Consider the following 16,944-nt stretch of genomic DNA (forward strand, 5'->3'; position numbering starts at 1 on the left):
CTTGGTTTATTTTAGGCACGCTCATTCCTAAAGACCTCAATAAAGCTAAAAGAGAAGAACCAAAAGAAAAAATGGAGGAGCAAGAACATACTTATACCTCTGGTGACGCTGCTAGTGCTGGTGATCATCACTGTGGGGGTCGCCCTAATTGCCAGGAGTTCCAGTGAAACAAGTGTGCGAGGTCCAGCAGTTACCATCAGACCACCAGGACACCCATAGCACTGAGTAGTGCAGGAATTAAAACATTGCTAAATCGCAAACAGGATAGAAATTTCTCAGTGTGTAAACTGTGATGTTAAGCAAACACTTTTGATCCACTTATTTAAGCACCTACACTGCCATTAACATTGACTAGCAAACATACCACTACTATGTGAGCATTTGAATCAGCCTTGAAATAATTAAATAAACAACATTTTGTGTTTCTTTAAAGCAGCAGTCTGTAAGACATTTTTTAAAAATGAAATCAGCAGTATTCCTGATTTGGGAGAGAACAAAATATTTTAATTAATTGTATCAGTATACTAGGACAGCCATCCCTGTTACATCTAATATATGCATCTAAAACAGAGTGGTCTGGTAGGTTTGTGTGTGTGGCTATAATTGTTCTTTTTATTATCTTGACAATATTTCATAAATAAACAAAACAATACAGTGAAAGACAGAATTTCACAAAACATTTTTTTTTACTGTAACCAGCATTAAAATGATCTTCCACATGCTCTGTGCAGTTATACATTCTCATCAGAGACGGCTCCAAATCCACAAATCCCCAAATTTACAGACTGTTTCTTTAAGATATAGACAATGAAATGTTGAATTACTTGCAGTGACTGTCATTAGTATACAAGTAAATAAATAGATTTAACTGTAAACACTTTTTTTGTGGAAGTTGTACCATTGAAACAAAGTTTTATATGAGGTGTTTATATGATGGCAAGTTAACTGTGTGTTAAGATATACATTTGAAAACCATCTGCAAAGGCTGAAATAAAGACATATTGCAAATCACATGATCCTATACAATTAAAGAACATGCTTTTGTTATAACTGTTGGTCTTACTTGTTTGGGTGATCAGACTGGATCTTCTTGATCCATCATGGAATACCTGTTTTAATTTTCCAGTCATTGTGAAACTTTCACCAGGTTTCACATTGACCAGGCAATAATCTTTATAAACTTTGCAAACTAAATGTTGCAAAATTTACAGAGGTGGACAAACTTGTCCAGGGTCCTGAGATTTAGGCAGACAAAAGATGTGTAAGGAAAATAAACCTCTTTATATTTCACTAAAAAGTGCAAAATAAGAGAATAACATGCCCAGAAACAGAGTTCTGAAGGAAGGAAGCATAAGCCTAATCTTTAATTTACTAAGATTCCCTGTTCAATCTCGATTATCCTATTTAGAAAATCGAATTAATTCAGTAATTTAGTTAATCAAATGAATATGATTATGTTATTTAATTTGACTAACCTCCAGCACTAAATCTGCTCAGGCACTCTATTCTTACAACAATAACTACTGTGTATTTTTTGTTTATATTCAAATGCCCAAACTAATAATACTAGCATTTTCTGATAAGTGATCAAGAATTGTAAAATATTCTATTCATTGTTTAAATACTGCTAGCATTTTTGATACATGATTAAGAATTAAAAAATATTCTATTTATTTTGTAAAAAGTGATAAAAGTTATAAAATGTTCTATTTATTTTCTGATAAGTGGTCAAGAATTGTAAAATATTCTATTTATTTTGTGAAAATGATTAAGAATTATTAATATGCGATTAAAAACATTCAAATATTTTATTTATTTTGTGAAAAGTGATTAAGAATTTCTAAATATTTTATTTATTTTCTGATATGTGATTAAGGATATTTAAATCTTCAATGTTTTTTTTTTAAAGTGATTTTTTTAATATTCTATTTTTTTCTAAAAAATAATTAAGAATATTCAAAAATTCTATTTATTTTCTGATATGCAATTAAGAATATTCAAATATTCTATTTATTTTTTGATGTGTTTAAGAATATTCAAATAATCTATTTATTTTGTAAAAATAAATATATTGTTTGTGAAAATTAGGAATATTAAAATATTCTATTGTTAATCTGATCTGTGATTAACAAAATCAAATATTCTATTTATTTTGTGAGAAATGATCAAGAAAGTTCAAATATTCTATTTATTTTGTTAAAAGTAATTATAAATTTTAAGTATTATATTTATTTTGTGAAAATAAAGATATCCTATTTATTTTTATGATAAGTATTTAAGAATGTTTGTTTAAATATTCTATAATTTGTTTTTAATGCTGCTGAAATGTTCTCCTAAGTAATGTAGGCTTTCCACATATTTATCCTACTGTTCTATAATTCTGTGTTCTATTTATGTTAACAACAGAATTATTTTATTCTTTAATACTTTCATATTTTCTGCTAAGTGATGTAGGTTATCATCATATCCTATACTGACTGTTTTAATACCGTGGGAGCATTTTATGAGGGTTTTAGGTTATTATAATATAGAGTTATTAAGGAAACTGTAGCTACAGGTATCCTGTAGCGCTCTGTGACTGTGTTTATGTACAGAAAGTGAAAGAAGCGGCTGAGATGAGCTGTAATCTGCAGTGGATCATCAGCTCCCTCTGGAGAATAAACAACACAAACAAGGAAGCGCAGCTCTGAGCAGCTCGAGCGAGTCACACGGACTTTATCCGAGTCTCTACACTGACTTTCTCTCTCTCTCTGTTCCTCCATCTGAACACTATCTCCCTATCTCACACTGAGAGAGCAGCACTTTCCTGCACAGAGATGGTAAGTCTGCTTTACTTTCTCCTGATTCTCGATGCTTCAGTAACTATAGTTCAGAAGTTCAGTAGTTTGAGCTGCTCTGTGAGCTGCACGCCTTTGTGCTCTGTCTTCTTCCTCAGCACTAATCCAGCAAACACAGCTTTATTTACATCTACATGTGCACAAACACCAGTAACCCTCAGAAAACACGCGAACCTCTCATAAACTGTTATTAATTATTTCTGAGCTGGAGTTAACGACCTCTGTTGGGCTGGTTGTGAAGGTCATCACAGGGCAGTGAAACGTTTTACTCTCAGATACACTGTAAACAAAAACGTACAAAAGTTTAAAGTTGACTATTTTTAGTAAGTTGACCGAGCACAAAGTCTTAAAAGAGTCCGAGCAACAATAACATTTAAGTTTAGTCAGCAAGCAAGCATTTGGGGAAATGTGGTGCCAATTTTTTGTACAGTGTAGTGCCCAAGCTGGCATTTCAACGTTCATGTTATGGTTGAATTAACGGTGGAGTTGGTGTTGATTTTAAAAAGTGAATTAACGTTGTACCTTCAGCCTTTAATAAACTATAGCTCACTAAAACTACGAAATCCTATGGTTAACAGAGTGTTGACAATAAACTTACATCACTGCAGTAAAGCTGAGTATAAAAAAAATGTTACCCACCACTTCCAATCTGATTAAACGTTTGATCTGGAAAAAAAGTAAAACAAATAAAAACTGAACATATCCCCAGATATGGTGAAGAATTGATGCCAAATTAAAAAGCAATTACTGCAAATGGAAGCAAAACCAACTATTTAACATGAAATGTTACACTTTTTTTATTATTGAAGTAATGTCTGTTGTTTCAAATTAAAACAACATTGAAGGTTGGTTGTGTGCCAGCTGGGATAGTAGGAGAAGCTGCAAAACAGAGATTATTAACCCTTTAACATGTCAGCTTTTTTTTTTTTTTTCAAAAATCTGCCTGATATTACACAGCTGTATCTTGTGGATTTCTCTTTAAGCATTACATATAAATGTTTCATGTTTAATAAGAAACATTACTAAAAATCTTAACTGTAATTGTAATGGAAAATATTGTAAAATAAGTAAATCTGCAAATGTCAAAACATAATGAATCATAAAATCATCAAAATCCTAAAATTGGCACTTTTTACCATTCTATTTTTTGGGTTAGCAAGATGGAAAAAGAATACAGGGCAGAGAATGATTACATTACATTTTTTTTTTAGAATTGTTTTAAGTAATTACCTAATCCACCTAATCCCCCTCACCAACCCTCACCCCTCTCACCAATCCTCACCCACCCTTTCACTTGCTGCCCACATTAATGACAAAACGTTACTATAGAGAAAAGACAACGTGAGATAATAATAAAACAACTCAATAGAGTAAAACTGACTTTTCTGAACTTTTAACATTTTAAAACCAATATTTTTTTAAATACAAAAGAAGAATTTCAAGTCCTCCAAACTTAAATTTTTGTTACAATTGTCTAGTTTTTATGTCAATAATGCAGAATTTGGGGCTGATCTAAAATTATTAAGAGTACAGAGTGAACAGGAAGCTTCTTCAACTGTTCTGTAGGAGAATCTCTCCAAATTTCGTAAAGTTTCAGAATATAAACAATTCTCATTTTAATTGCATTGCTGTAGTTGTTTTTTATTGTTCTACAAAAAGTCAAAAATGTTGTGTGTATCAGCTCAGCTCACCTTTATGGAGCTTGTAAAAATAAGTAAAAATTAAGTAGCTTCAAATTGGAATAGATTTTAAATGGTCTAAGCTGGATTTTAACAGTCAGTGTCGTTGAAAAGCTGGTAATTCAGGTCAAACATACCTTATCCTGGTAAGCTAACAAGCTCTTGGCCAGTGAAGGGTATTTTGCATTTAATTCTCATAATAATGGTCTTACTTGTTGATCATTTTGGTTTTGCTGGTCATGATGGTTAACCATGCTGGTCAACAGGGCTCCAAGGTTCAGTCGATGTATTTGACATTGTCAATTATAAATAATTGTTGAGTTCAAATGTAAGGGCTGACTAGGGAAAAAAAATTATCTTGATATTCTTCAAATGTATAAATAAATACAATTTGTATGTCTTACATAAAAAAAATTTTATTTGTTAAGATGCAGCACCATTTAAAGTCATGCACCAGCTATTGTTTTCTTTTTAATTACTTATACTAGATACATAACCTCCTTGTATTTCAGTTAAGGAAAAGTGTAGCATGCCAGATAAAAGAGTTCTTTACAGGTTTCTAACAGAAGCATATGTTTATCTACTGAGATTCCCTCTGGAAGTGTCTATATGTAAAAATGTACAATCTTGATGATCCCATTTTAAAAATCACATTAAAACAATTATTTAATTAACATCCCAGCCTTAGTGTTTATTCATTTATGTCCTCATCCCGCTATACAATGTGCTGGGTACAGAAAAACAATTGGATTGGGGGTAATTACTCATACAGTTTACACTCAACTGGCTCTGTGTTTCCAAAAGTGCCCAAACACATTAGATCACATATTTACATCACATACATCACATATTCCTTAAATATTAGTAATTTTAACATTTAAACATCTTCTGGGTTTAAAGGGAAATTAAATCCAATGTAAACAGCTGTTTCTATCATTTAAAGTGATGAAGAGCATGTCGGTAATAATCATTGACTAATAGACTAATCAGAAAAATATTTTTTAGATCATCACTCATAGACGACTACTAAATAATCATTATGGTAATTGCATCCCTACTACTCAACCAGCTAGTCTTTCTTGTCATGCTGGTCAACCATCTTGGCCTTGATACTGTTTCTGATCAACCAGCATTGCCATGCTTGGAAATTATCTAAAAGTTATAAGCAGTCTGCATGTTTGTAATAGAGATATGTGAGTGTTTAAAAAACGTTGCTTTATGCCATTTACCAGTTTAAATGTCCTACGCACTCGATCTCTGTAACCACAAGCATGGTTCTTCATGGCACCATCACTGGTCCTTCTATGGCATTTCCTAAAGAACCATTTGTAACACCTTTAATTTAATGACTCAGAGTATCATACTTCTTTACAGGTTAAGTGTAGTAAATGCTTTAGAAGTCTGCATAGACTACAGCACATCCAGAACACTTTGTATAGAGTAAAACGTGTTTGTACCTGTGATCGGCTTAAGCTTTTCATCTGGGGTCAAAAGCTTCTGTTATGCCTGTAAATATCCATGTTGTCATTACAGAAAACCCAAGCACAAGGGCATTTTGTGAGGAACTTTATCATTACCTAAAAGTGAGATGTGAAATGAAAATAAGGAAAGCAAATTAGTGGTAAACATAAAAACATTGAAGTCTTAACTTAATCTTAATCATCCATCAGGAGAGCAAGTTGGAAGTTACTCAGCGAGAGGCAGAGGAGGTGAAGGACATTATGCTGGAGAACATGAATAAAGTAGATGAAAGAAAAGAAAAACTGGAAGATCTCGAAGATCGCTCTGCAAAATTACTTAATAGGGTAAGTATGCTTATTGCATTTGCAAAAAGTGACTTTTAAAAACATGGACACAATGGTTCAATTTCAGTTTCCTTTCTTTTTAACTAAATATAGCCAATGCCGTGTTGTCAGATTTCCAACCAGTACACGAGACGTAGATGTGAAGCCAGATTGGCGTATTCATTTGATAGAGCTGTCCTCTTCTCCTAGAACAAGTGTGTCTCAGACTGCCTTCATTGAGCTTGAATCACAGCCTAAAGGATTAGAAAACGCAGATTAAAAAATTGTCTGAGGAGAAATACATCATACTGCAACCAACCAGCGAACATATGGTGGCTTCATTTTAAGAGACATTGTGATTTCCATTTTTTATTCAATCATTGTTTGTGTAACCCTATTGGGACTGAGAGTAATATACACTCAATGTAAAATGTATCAAGACACTGTTTTTATGAATGAGTTTTATTAATTACTTTATGATGCATTCATTACTGACACAGTCGCTGGCACAGCTCCTGCATTACCTTTTCTATAAAGCTGAAGCTCCAGCCAATATCTCTGCGATAAGTTTACTTATTTATATTTATATTTAAACTTATTTATACGTCCCTTATACGTTTTTGTATGTATAGAATCAAAATCACATTAAATATCTGTTTTTTTTTTTTTTGCTTTAGCTTTTTATTACACCGATAATAATTTCAATTAGGCATTCATATTTGAATGATTTTTGGTGTAGTTAAACATAATAAAGGGTACTAACCTTTGTTGAATAGCTCACCTCCGCCTCCCCGCAGCTGTCCGAGTTACGGTAATTTTGTGCTTTTTGCTCTGCACTCTTTATAATGGGCACTTCAGGGCATCCACTTGCCCCTGCAGACAAGTCACTTTTTACACCATTATCCAGGCTCAAATTAGCTGCCTCATTGGTAAAATCTGGAGAGCCCTGTCATTTAAAACGAGGCATTTAGAAGTTTAAAAGTGCACAAGAAGCTTATTAAAAAAAAACAATGTGGGCCAAGTGGATGCCCCAAAGTGCCCCTAGTAAAGAGTGCTGAGCAAAAAGAACAAAATTACTGGATCAGAAAGCTTCTGGAGAGCAGAGATGTGCTATTCAACATAGGTTAGTACTCTTTATCATATTTTACTACACCAAAAGTCAATTTTACACTGGACAGCCCAGTCATTTCACACAAGTAGGGTCAGACTAGGATACATCTTTTTCACAGAAGACTGGCCAAAACCTTCCCAAACAAGAACTGAAAGCCCTTTGCTGGCTACAAAAAGGGCTGACAAGCTGTAATACTTGCCACAGAGGGGTGTTGCTCAGTTCTGACTATGCAGTTTGCCAAAATTGGCTTAATGTCTTTTTCCTTTTTTAGTTATTAACAGAATAGTAAAGTAAACTAGTGTTTTCTATCATGTTATACCTACTGGAAATCAAATTGTCTTTTACTCACTTACATTTACTACTATTTATAGTAACATGCACTGATCTAAAAAAAAAAATCAAAACTATCAAAACTATGACTATCAAAAAATAGTCATGATGTGGGGTACGATTCCATACAATTCCAAATCACCTTTGTTTTTTATTATACAAATTACTACATTTTAATAGCCCAGCGTTACATTAATGAGGTCCTGCAGCCAGTGACCCTAATCTTTAAAAAATGTACGTTTAAGAGCACTGTTCCAAGAGGACAATGCCGTAAAACTGCTGCTGTCTCAGAAGCTTGTTTTGTAGATACAGATGGTATGCCATTGCCAGCCACATTGCCAGACCTATCCCCCGTAAAGAATCTGTGGGCTGCTACTGGATGTAATACGAACACTCCCAGTACCCCTACCGTGAAACAGGAAAATTCAAGCTGCATGTGATGGATTATTGTAGCACTTCATTAGAAACCTCTACAACTTTATGCAGAGATGTCTTGGGTGTTTCAGTGTTACACATGAGTTATACACTATTCTGTATGTGTAGCTCAATAAATGTTGCTTAGATAAATCTACTTTTTTTAATAATTCATTGTTCCCGGTAACCTTTCTCTTTCTTTCTAATAGCTTTTCAATATAATCTGACTCTGCTTTTGGGATGCAGCTACATGTATGTTAATGGTGATGAGTGTATTTTGACCAGGGGTACTCTTTAACTTTTGCTTGCCACTGTATGTTTATCTCATTAATATACTTTGAAAATACAGTTAGGCCCATACATACAGCGCTGGAAAAAAAATTAAGAGACAACTTCAGTTTTGAATCAGTAGAAAACTAGTGCATATTCATAAAGTTTTAAAAGTTCAGAAATCAATATTTGTTTAAATAACTCTGTTTTTTAATCACAGTTTTATGCATCTTGGCATGTTTTCCTCCACCAGTCTTACACACTGCTTTTGGAAAACTTTATGCCTTTACTCCTGGTGCAAAAATTCAAGCAGTTCAGTTTGGTTTGATGGCTTGTGATCATCCATCTTCTTTTTGATTATATTTCAGAGGTTTTCAATTTGGTAAAATCAAAGAAACTCATACTTTTTAGGTGCTCTCTTATTTTTTTCCAGAGCTGTATATGCATAAAACATTTGTCTTTTTTGACACTTTGTAAGGTGGCTTGTTTTTAAATCACATGATGTAAACATACAGAATTAACTTGGTTTATTCTAGGCCATGGCATTCCAGAAGACCTCAAAGAAAGTGAAACAGAAGAAACGGAGGGAGTACCTGAAAAGCAAGGCTGGACTCATAGCTCTGGTGATTGTACTCGCGCTGGTGATCATCACTGTGGTGGCTGTCATGCTTGCCAACAAAAGTTCCAGTGAAGAAAGTGTAAAGAGTCCTTCAGTTACCACCAGTACACCAAGCCATCCATAGCACTGGGCAGTGCAGAAATAATAATGGACACAAAAGTCGCTCCTGCTGTTATTGGCGATGGTTTGGTTGTAGTGCTTTGGGTGATGGGGTTGTGCTTGATCTTAGAATGAATAGCATAGTGATTTATTTGACATTGCTTTATGCTTGCTCAGCTCACAACTACTTCTAGATGCTTTTGTGAATAGCTACACATGATTATTTCAGATTAGCTTAAGTTGCACACAACAAGATCCTTATTAATCAGAAAATAATATTACATAGGCTAAATCTGTATTATGTGCCTAGTGCCAATTTATCAACACACTGCATCTGTTGTAAAGCAGTTTAAAGGTGCTCTAGAAAGAAGAGTATATTAACATTAGCACAGCCAAATAATAAGGTACATAATAGTGACTGACATACAGTGAACATCAAACACTGTTGTCTCTTAACTGAACAGAAATTCAGACATAACTAAAACAACCTTAAACTGTCCCCCATAGTGTATCATAATAGTGATGTAACAGTTCAGTTACAGTTTTCTGAGGTATATGTTGTGGTACATCATTGCCAGACTCTGCTAGTTAAAGGATAATGGGTTGCTATGTGAATCAGGTCTAAGAATGTGGCGTATCCTGTGAAAGGCTCTGTGTATGGCTATGTAGATATACCTGCTATTACTATATATTACTATAGCTTAGAATTAATGTATGCTGATTCCACTGTATAATATGCAAGGCAATACATATGTGTATATATTGTATATGTGTTTCTTTTAATGCAGGCAACTGCAACTTGTATTATACTTGTAGTGTATTAACAAAACAAACACAAAATAAAATCAAAACAATAACATGTTATATTACATATGTTATATATTGTAAACAGGATGGAGAAATGCCCAGATATTAAGGTAACATAAGGGTCTATTATTGTGAGCCCCACAATACATGGCCAGTAACCTTAACTAGCAAACGTAGTGTTGCTATTGTTAGGGCATTTGAAGCCACCTTGAATTGGTTAATAATTTTTTTTTTTTTTTTTTGCTAATTTAAAGACTGTTAGGAAAGTAACTGGCCCGCATTTGAAATAAATTAAATAAATTATGCAGTATTTATACCACATCAGTTTATCCATTAATAAATGATATACAATTAAAACCTTTTTAAGGTTTCATAAATCTATCTCTTTGTAAACATGCTTTTATTATGACTGTTGGCCTTGTGGAAGTGATCAGACTGGATCTTATTGAATCATCATTGAATGCCTCTTTTGTTTTCTTCCAGTCATTGAGAAACTTGTACCAAAATAATTGAGACCGAGGTAAATGTTGAAATTTTCCAGGTTAAGGTGAACAAAGTTGCTGAATAACATGTTACTAAAGTTGTATTTTTACTACTGGTGTTAATCGATAAAAAAAAATCGAATCAATCACAATAGAATTCTCTGATTAATCACGATTAATCATATTTACCTACCTTAAGAATAAGCTTTTGATAATAGGTATTTAAAAACTGTATTTTTGGGAAGGGGACAGTATAATGGTGTAATGTGATTTACACCTGGCAGACTAGATTCTTTTTTTATATTGTATTATAATATCTCAGGATAGTTCTGGTGCTTTTTAAGCTATTTTTTGAGACTATTGTAATAAAGAGTTTTAATGGAGAAAGTAATCACTAGCGTAGCTCCATATTCCACACTAAACAGCTTGAAAAGAAGAAATGTATACACAGCTGTGAGAAGGATTAAAAGAGTGACAATAAACTTCAGCATAAATATAAGATAATCTACCTTCTAAACTCAGCAGTAAGCACCGCATTATATCACTAAATAAAACTTCTGTGTCAAATTTTACTACGTGTTTAATTTGGGTTAATGTTTCCAGATAAACTGCATGCTTTAACATGATGTTGACGGCCATATTTTTTTCTATTATAACTATTTCATTTATGTCCAAATATCCAAACTGAGACAACAACTGCATTACTTCAAGTCTACATAAATACCAGGCATAGCTTCCTTTTGTTTTTAAAGCTAATTCAATTTACCATGGTAAGGATTGTTAAGAAGTTGCAACATTCCATTGAGAAGCACCCATTAGAGCAGTGTTTCTCAACCAGGGTGCCGTCTGGCTTCATCGGGGGTGCCGTCAAAATATTGCGCCTCACGTGCATATTTCCTTTCAGCTCGTGTCGGGGTGTGTCCCAATTCACAGGCAGCATACTCTGAAGCATGCGACCCACAGAGGCGGTGTATTACTGCGCAGCTGTGACGCAATCTGTCTCCCAATACAGCCTCTGAAGGATGCAGCCCCTAAATTGGGACACACTGTAAAGTTTTTGTCCCCCACGCGATGCACGCGCTATTTTATTTCATATTCCGCCAGCAACACTGGGGTCTGGGGTGCCTTGACATCTCGCATATATTTAAAGGGTGTCGTGATAGAAAAAAGGTTGAGAAACGCTGCATTAGAGGCTGAGTAATCTGTGCTTATTAAGGCAAGCAAAGAGTCTGCAGCAGAACTGAAACAGGCTGTGGCATTCAAATGGTGACTGAATGGTAATAATGGCTAAAATGTGCCAAACAACATTCCCAACATAATTGCATTAATTCCACTAGCCTCAACTGTTCACACAGGGCAGGCTGTGTTCATGAATTTCTGCTGTTGGTCCCAAATTCCAACACTGCCATCTGTGCCTTGGCAAACATACAAATCTATCATTACATGCTTCATTGTTCTAGACTAGACAGCTCCATTTCTGGTATGTGCTCACTACAGCCTCAGCTTTCTGTTTTTGGTAAGTTTAGATGTGTTGTGCTAGACTCTGAGATGCTTTTCTGTTCACCACAACTGTACAGAATGCAAATCTGACTTACTCTATTCTTTCTGTTAGCTCCAACCCATCTGACCACTTCCTGTTGAGCTATTCAACAACAAGGTGTTTCCGTCTGCAGATGTGATGCTCATTGTGAGCTGTATTTATTACACAATTTCTGAGTGTGGTAATTCTATATATTGTTGTGCGGACAACAGAAGGAGATCAGCCGTTTTAGAAATACAAAAAACAGACTGTTTGATACCATCAGACATGCCACAATCAAAAGACATTATCTGAAGCTTCTAGCCTGCATGATTGTTCGCATTATACTGTTACCACATAAATGGCTTGGTTTTAGAATTGCAAGTATGTATGTGTACTGGTTTTCCTAAAAGAGAGCTTAGTAAATGCATATTTGATGTACACGACCGGGCAAAAGTTAAAGAACACCCCAATTTTTAAGCCGTCCAGTAGCAGGGCTGTATGGCTCAGCCTCTATTGCCCTATCCGGACGGGATTAGTTTCTCTGGGGGTCCTGAGGTAATTTTTTCTTTTATGAGGATCCTCTGTTATTTTTTTCTTGCCTGGAACAACCATGTATGTGTTTTTCTCAGACGTGCTTTGAGAAAAGTACAGACTGAATCACCTGCTGTTTTTCGCTGAACTCTGTGGTCCTCCGGTAATTTTAGTCCTGTCCGGACTCACATCTGAGTTTTATCACCTCACGTTTAATAAAATAGCTATTTGTCCACTGCTACACACCATAATTATACCTTGGGTACATGTTTTCACAGAGATCCACATAAACACAACAGCGAGTGGACAAGAACGCGATGTCATGTGACCAAAAAAGCCAAACTCACTAATCCTCCTGTTTTTTCAATTACAGTCCGGATGCAAGAGTTTTATCACTGAGTAAAAGTGTGAAATATTTTTCACAGACGTCCCCCTGAGAAACTAATCCCGTCCAAATGGCTTATGACTGCTTTTTATTTTTCTCATCTTAGCAATGACTTTATTACTGCACTATTAGTAATAAACTTAGTAATTACTTTATTATTGCACTGTCAGACCTCTTTTTCTTCTCTTCACTGCAGAAACTGAGACATAGTCCAATGTTAAGCTGAGCTAAAGGCGTTGCCATGTGGGTCAGCCAGACATTTTCCTGTACACTGCAGGAGACCCCACACACATATCCAACAGGACCGTGCAATGTTCTGTATGCAGCTTCCATGAAACAACGGTAACCATCATAAGACAACAAAAAAAGCAAGTCTGGCGTCTCATGACTTCTGGCATGGCAGTGCATTTAATGAGTACCAACCCCTTTCTATAGCAACAAACCCACCAAAAAACACCAAAAAATACAAAGAAGCTTAAAAGAGCTGCTTTAAAAATGACTACAAGACACGCATGTTCTCGATAATCAAGTGTTTATTCATTTGTTGTTTTGAATACTTCCATATGAATTTTGTCTTCATTGTATTCATAATAAGACAAAGATATTCTTTGGGCCTTACTCAAACAAACTGTAATAAGAAAATTAATTATCAAACTAGGAACATACAGTATGTGTACAGCACGTACAGTGTTGGTTTGTACAGCATTGTTCCTGCAACAAGAGTTTGTTCTGATCAAAAATAAAGATCTAACATTCTATTTATGTATTTTTTTAAGAGTTCCAGAGGGTTTGATGTGTTAACGTAAAAAAATCTAAAGTTTATTTTTGATCTTAGAAATGTATACAGATCTATGTGCAAATAAGTTGACAGAATATTGCATTGTTTGTGTTAGAGAAAATAAACAAATAAATATACTGAACCTAATAACAACACTGATCTCACTATCTTTAACTATCAAATTATTTACACTATTGAAATTATATGACTTATTATTGACTAACTACTGAAGCATTGTATGAAAACACATCTTATTAGAGCTTCACATTAGCAGGGCCATTATTACTGAAACTTTATTCAGCTTTGCAACTGTTTCCACATATTCTTCTACATGTGTAACAAAAATAATCAAATGTTACTTCTGCTTTTTTCTTCTTTTACACCTGCAATCTTGTGAGGCTCAGGAGGAAGCACTGTTAGTTTTATAAATAGCTTTAAACTCTATTCTGACATGAGAATTACTTTCAGTGAGGTAAACTGGAAAACCACAAAGCAAGTGCAGTCATTTACAAGCAGGCAGTTTTATCGATGGTACATGAATATGTAATACTGACTTTACTGGATAAAAAAACACTTAGGATCAAAATTCTAAGGCAAGAAAATATGGATGAGGTTTGTGGAGCGATTTGTCAAACTATAAAATATGAAATATATGTTCCTACACTCAAAAATAAAAGGCGCTATAAAGGGCTTTCTGAGCGCTACCATAGAAGAACCGTGTTTGGTTCCAAATAGAGGTTTTTGTGTAACTGAGTTGGTGAAAAATCTTTTATAACTTTTTTTTTTTTAAATGGCTCTTTTATGGCATCACTTAATAACTGTATAGCACATGGACAACGCAACTCCTCTCAGAAGAGGCGTTCTGCAGGCTCTGTATCTCTTGATCCTAGTCTACAAACTAGCTATGAATATTTGAAGTAACTTCGAAGCACTGTTATAAGTCGCTCTGGATAAGGGCGTCTGCTAAATACCTTAAATGTAAATGTATGTGGTTATGGTTGGTGTGGCGCAGTGGCCAACACACTGCCGTCTTATGAGTTACACCTGTAATACACCAATAAGAGTCCTTGGGCAAGACTCCTAACACTACACTGGCTCAACTCTGTAATAGGAACAACCTTGTAAGTAGCTCTGGATAAAAGCATCAGATAAATGCTGTAAAATATAGCCGACACTTGGCATTAGGCATTATGCCACTGGGGACTGTTAACATAATAATAATAATAATAATAATAATAATAATAATAATAATAATAATATAAAATATGGAAGTGAAGCACCCACATGTCTAGCACCTCTTCTGGCTGGTGCCAATAAAAAACAGCCCAAATTTCATTTCATATTTCTCCTCTAAACTGTCTTTCCATCTCCAATGTGTAATTCCAACAACTAGTGTCGTGCTAATATTGGCACATCCTTTGGCAGAGTTACGGAATGATAATGTGGTTAGACATGCTGGATTCAGGAGTACACACATTCAATCTCATCCAGTAATCTCACTCGTTTGGTAATAAAATACTAGATCTGCACTTTCGCTGCTGAAACAATACACTTACTGGACAAACTGAGTATCCAGCATAAAAATCTGCTCTGCTGCTGGTTCTTTGGACTGCACTAGAAACTCAATGAAGGTAGTCCGAGACATGCTGGGTTTAGAAGTAGGTGGTGAATTTGGCGCCACCTCTGGTCTTTACTATGTAGACTCTGTTTAGGTTTCGTTTCTACAAAAAAAAGGAACAAAATGAAACAGCATGTCCACGTTATATACAGTCACTGGTATGCATCACTCATAGAACCCTTTATAGCACCCTCTCTATTTTTACGAGTGTACCTGACCTTAGCACCAGGTAGTAAAAAATACTGGTATTGTTGAACACGCACAGGCTTAAAAATCGCCCAAAAAGCTGAAATAACAAAGAAAAGCATGATGGTTAAAAAATTTTACGTTTTGGTAAATTATTCTGCATTCCATTTAAACTCCAATGTTGGAATTTCTGAATTTAAAGTAAGAATTTTAAACTGGGAAGCCCCTAAAATTCAAATTTCCTAGTCAGAAATCAGGAACAGCCACACCATCTATGAGTTCAAAATCCAAGATGGCTGCCCCTCACATCAACTGTAGTATTAGTATTAGAGTTATCACTTCTAACTATTTATATCTCATTAAATCAGTCATAAACACAGTACTATATGTGTTTCTATTATGTTCCATGTATGGTTAACGTGGGATAATGCTATAAAAAGCTAAACCTGTGAGATAAGTTGGAGAAATTTGGTTTGATTCACCAAAAAGCAATGATGAAAATTGGAGTACTCTCCAAAGCCTTAAGGTACCGTATTTTTCGGACTATAAGGCGCACCGTATTATAAGGCGCACGATGAGTGAACGGTCTATTTTTAGTGTTAGTCCATACACAAGGCGCACTGGATTATAAGGCGCACTAAATGAAACTTTATTTATATCAGTAACAATAACTCTGAGCAATAAATCCTTCACAATATCTGTGAAAAATAACAACATCTCTGAGCAATAAATCAACAAGCACAGCAAGTACGTATTACTCCGCGACGCTCCTGACAACGGTAGCCGCAACGCTCCGACAGACCATAATATTATGTTGAAGCACAGCAAGTACGTATTACTCCGCGACGCTCCTGACAACGGTAGCCGCAACGCTCCGACAGACCATAATATTATGTTGAAGCACAGCAAGTACGTATTACTCCGCGACGCTCCTGACAACGGTAGCCGCAACGCTCCGACAGACCATAATATTATGTTGAAGCACAGCAAGTACCGCATTACTCCGCGAGGCTTCTGACTATAATAGCGTGTTGTGCCGAATTCGGTGAATAAAACGGTTTTAAAACAGAGATAAAGATTGGATAAGTTTCATTTCTGGATGAAGTGATTTCCAGCGCTGTTTGTATATAACTGTGGATTACAGGAGACTGGATTGATGGATTCTCTTTAGTCTGGATGCGTTTTGAAGGTAGGACCTGTGGCTGAGCGCGGGTGTGTGTTCGGGGGGTGGCGGCAGTGACCGGAGGTTACCCCAGGACAAAAGGAGAGCCTTTTATTACTGGAAACATGCGCTCTGACGCAGCTCTAATTCATGAAACATACATCCTACAGTAAAAGCACAGTTCTGGAATCCGGAGAGCCAGACGGTTCGAATGGTGTATGACATGACCGCATTCGATGAAATATGGACGAACGATAAACGCAAATATGAGAGTTATGAATTATTAAAATCATAACCAAGGCATATTTCGCCCTAAATGTTTATTTTCTG

At 35.3% G+C, this 16,944-nt stretch overlaps 1 protein-coding gene across 1 annotated transcript; it reads left to right on the forward strand.

Annotated features, from left to right (window-relative positions):
- Window positions 1–2,634: 2,634 nt before the first annotated feature.
- On the forward strand, window positions 2,635–11,004 carry LOC111191806 (vesicle-associated membrane protein 4). Its single transcript, XM_022667811.2, has 3 exons — window positions 2,635–2,819; window positions 6,187–6,321; window positions 8,962–11,004. The coding sequence occupies exons 1-3, from the start codon at window positions 2,817–2,819 to the stop codon at window positions 9,166–9,168; spliced, it is 345 nt and encodes a 114-aa protein (XP_022523532.1). The 5' UTR covers window positions 2,635–2,816; the 3' UTR covers window positions 9,169–11,004.
- Window positions 11,005–16,944: the final 5,940 nt, after the last annotated feature.

This window comes from Astyanax mexicanus, chromosome 1 (genome assembly GCF_023375975.1).
Source record: "Astyanax mexicanus isolate ESR-SI-001 chromosome 1, AstMex3_surface, whole genome shotgun sequence".
Taxonomy (NCBI): Eukaryota; Metazoa; Chordata; class Actinopteri; order Characiformes; family Acestrorhamphidae; genus Astyanax; species Astyanax mexicanus.

What these genes read in the sequence shown, in the direction of transcription:
- LOC111191806 (XM_022667811.2), top strand. An exon ending in CTGCAAAATTACTTAATAGG is followed by an intron (nt 6,322 to 8,961) that starts GTAAGTATGCTT and finishes GGTTTATTCTAG; the next exon opens with GCCATGGCATTCCAGAAGAC.